The sequence below is a fragment of the Corvus brachyrhynchos genome, unplaced genomic scaffold, assembly GCF_000691975.1.
Source record: "Corvus brachyrhynchos isolate BGI_N302 unplaced genomic scaffold, ASM69197v1 scaffold292, whole genome shotgun sequence".
Taxonomy (NCBI): Eukaryota; Metazoa; Chordata; class Aves; order Passeriformes; family Corvidae; genus Corvus; species Corvus brachyrhynchos.
In genome coordinates this window covers 131,851-135,360 of record NW_008236775.1, presented here as the reverse complement: position 1 = coordinate 135,360, position 3,510 = coordinate 131,851, and the positions used below count along the sequence as shown (strand labels likewise).

The 3,510-nt window shown below is 46.8% G+C and overlaps 1 protein-coding gene across 2 annotated transcripts in view; it reads right to left on the bottom strand.

The window, feature by feature from the left end:
* Positions 1 to 2,505, bottom strand: part of LOC108445104 — a 10,115-nt gene extending 7,610 nt beyond the window's left edge. The window contains exon 1 of one of the 2 annotated variants that reach the window (XR_001859860.1): positions 1,405 to 2,505. Coding sequence is in view for 1 of the 2 variants with exons in the window: in XM_017727825.1 (XP_017583314.1) it covers positions 1,403 to 1,951 (549 nt within the window). In the remaining variant the exon portion in view is untranslated. Of the gene's footprint in view, positions 1 to 1,402 lie in introns of both variants that reach the window. The other variant, XM_017727825.1, reaches the window with a different exon arrangement.
* Positions 2,506 to 3,510: the final 1,005 nt, after the last annotated feature.

Sequence of the window (3,510 nt, the reverse complement as noted above, 5' to 3'; positions counted from 1 at the left end):
ACATTGTCAGCGCTTGTGCTGACTGTCACGGACTCGCTGCGCCTTTGCCAGCGGGGGTAAACCCCAGAGGGCTGAAAGCCTTGCAGATTTGGCACACGGATGTAACTCACATCCCAGAATTTGGTCGGCTGAAATATGTGCACGTGTCTATTGACACTTTCTCCTCGGCTATGTGGGCTACTGCTCACACTGGAGAGAAGGGCCGTGATGTCATTGCCCATTGGAAATTGGCTTTCTCAGTCCTGGGCGTGCCAGCTTCTGTGAAAACCGATAATGGTCCTGCCTACACCTCGGAGAAGACGTGGCAGTTTTTACACCTATTGGGTGTAGACCATACCTTTGGTATCCCACATTCTCCTACTGGCCAAGCCATTGTCGAACGCGCTCATGGTACCTTGAAGCGTGTTTTGGACAAGCAGAAAAGGGGAATGCATGGAGAAACCCCACAGAGCCGACTAGCAAAAGCTTTGTATACAATTAATCACCTTACAGTACCACAAAATTCAAATAATCCTGTTATTCTGAATCATTTTCTCTCATTGCAGTCTGCAGGCGACAGACAGCTGCCCCGGGCAAAAGTCTGGGTACGGAATTTACTCACTAACCAATGGGAAGGCCCACATGAGCTTATCGTTTGGGGTCGTGGGTATGCTTGCGTTTCCACACATACTGGAGTACGGTGGCTACCTTCAAAATGCGTTCACCCTGACCTGCGGCACCAGAGGCAGAACAGGCAACCTCCCAATGATGACCAGAACGCCAACCATCCAAATGGCGACCAGAATGTAGATCATCAGCCTAATGACTCTTCTGATGATGACCAGGATGTCAACCATCAGGCAGATGGTCCTTCTACAAGCAGAGACTGGGATGGTCCTTCCACAAGCAGAGACTGAATTTTAAATTTCTTGTTATGGAGTCAGATAGTTAAAGCCTTAAGGACATTTTTAGAATTAATAACTGATGTAGATTTCTATTTAGGATTAATAGTAGAGTTGTTATCTTATAAAACAAAAAGGGGGAATTGTAGGTACAAAAATGCTGTTAGTGAGGATCTTCTTGTTATTTTTCTAAGTCCGTGAGAGACTTTTCTCTCTCACAGAAGAGGTAGCAGGGAATGTAAACAACCAAGCCACCTGCAACCTTGGAAAGTCTTGTTTATGGTATAGTAGAAAATATTTTGATAATGGATGTTTTAGGATTTTGGCCAATCACCCCCAAGGGGTGGCTGGTCCTTTGTCCAATTAGACCATGAAGAAAAAAGTCTATAAAAGAGTTTGTAAAATAATTAAATAAATCAATCTTGCTGCACAATTCCTGCCTGCTGGATCTTCTTCTCCTCCTCCTCCCTATAGCTGCGGGACACGGTGATATACCGTAGGAACCAGGCCTGCGGTAATAGATCTCCAGATCCCACCTTAGAGCAGGCTTCAACCATGTCTGTTAGTGTGGGTTCTCCTGGCAAAGCATCAATGATCCTTCTACACTCATCATTGGCATTATCTCTTGCTAGTTGCCTGCACAACATCTGCCTCAAGGTCTCATCTTCGACCTGCTTCTCAAGGGCTGCAGCGATCTTTTCCACAAAGGATAAGAAATGCTCCTTCTGCCCCTGAGAAATTTTCACATATCGTGTTTTAGGAGCAGCCATGTCTATGCTTTTTAGTAAAGCTCCCATGCCAACATTTTGAGCCTGTTCAAGGACCAGAGGATCCCAATTAGCTTGGAGCTTGGGATTGGAAAAGATACCAAGTCCCGTAAGAGCCTCCACTTCAACTCCCGCTCTGGGATGATTTGGAGGTAACATCATATTCTGAGCTGCAGCCTTGTCAGCCAGCCTTCTCCAGTTCTCAAAAACTGTATATTGCACAGGTTGAAATAACACCTGAGCTAAATGCTTAACATCAAACGGAGAAAGCAGCTCAGTATTCAACACTCTAATAACCTGCATAACTTCAGGAGAACCATGCCTGTATTGTGCTACTTTGGATTGCAGATCCTGGACTACTTTCCAGGCAATAATTGCATGTTAGTCAGGCTGACCCGAATTGGGAAGAGCTTTCTCTACAGGAAATGCTTCAATAACCCCCTCTGAGGAGGCACTATTGTCTTTAACTACTGTTGCACCTTCCTGAGGTAGGTGAAACATAGATTTAGAGGAAACATAAAGATTTTAGTCATACGCTTGGGACTTCAATAGTAAGTTTGGGCCCAGTAAGAGTTAATCAAAACAGTTAGGAGAGCTGGACCTGAAATAGAGTTTTAGATGCTAGTAACTGATTACCAAATAATTGATGATCTGTCATTTGCATGTTTGTTCAGCTGTGCTTAGAATAATGAGCAGAAACATTGATAAGTTGGTGTATAGAATAAAGACAATTACCAATTTCCTCCCTTTGTGGGAGCCCATCCAAAAGTCACGCAAGAGCAAACTTACAGGTCACTAAAGTAATTAGAATTGTTAAAACTCAGAAAGGCAAAAAGGTCAAAATGAGGAAGATGAGTTACTTCATCTTTTTTGGGACCACTGACCCAATTCAAGACCACCGACTCAATTCAGGACACACACTACGCATGCTTAATGACATTTAAGGCTCATTTCCATACGAAGCAGAGAATGGGAGATGTTAATGTTATGAATATGCATTTTGTATTTTGGATATTCATAATATTTGGAAATAAAAGGTATCATGTTTGCTTGGATCGGGGCCCTGCATCTTAGGGAGCTATCCCACGCAGAGCCTGGCGCCAAATAAAACATGCACTTTCTAAGTCTAAACTGTTAGAGAGTTTTTGTCCGTCTCAGTTGGATATCGGTATTAGATCGATATTCAGTTTTTTGGTAAATCATAGGAACCTGCATAGGTTCCTCCTGAGGCATCTGTACAGCTCCCTCTGTTTCTCCAGGCATGCCTACCTTCTCTACTAAATCCCAATCTCCCTCTTCTAGAGCACGCAGTTTAACCACCTCCCAGAACTGTTTCGCATGTCTTGGACGTACCGTCACCCTACAGTCTGGGCGTGTCCAAGGACAGTTTTGTGGTACTCGTGTTAGCAATTGCCGGGCCAGCGGACGGCGCAGCAGCGGGGGCTGTAGATGGTTGCGTGGAGCAGTGATGTGGCATTGCTGACTGCAGCGGTACCGGTGTCCGTACGGGCGCGGCCGGAGCCGCTGCGACTTCCGCGTTCGCCACTTCCGCCTTCGCCGCGTCGGTTTGCACAGCCGGCTCGGGTCTCTCTGGTGCAGGCCGGGCCGCAACACGTCCGGCAGTGCTGCAAGCTGCTGCATCATCTCCGGCAGCACTGCCAGCCACCGCGAAATGTCTTCTAGAGCTGCGGAGATTTCCGCCATCGACAGCTGCCCTGTCTGCGCTTGTGCGGGGAAATGCCCGGATGATGGCGCTTGCGCGGAGAAGCCGGGCGCGCTGACGCATGCGCAGCACGATAGGGCGGCTCAGGTGCATGCGTGGAGCGGTGTGGTAGATAATCCATAAACTACAGCTCCCGACG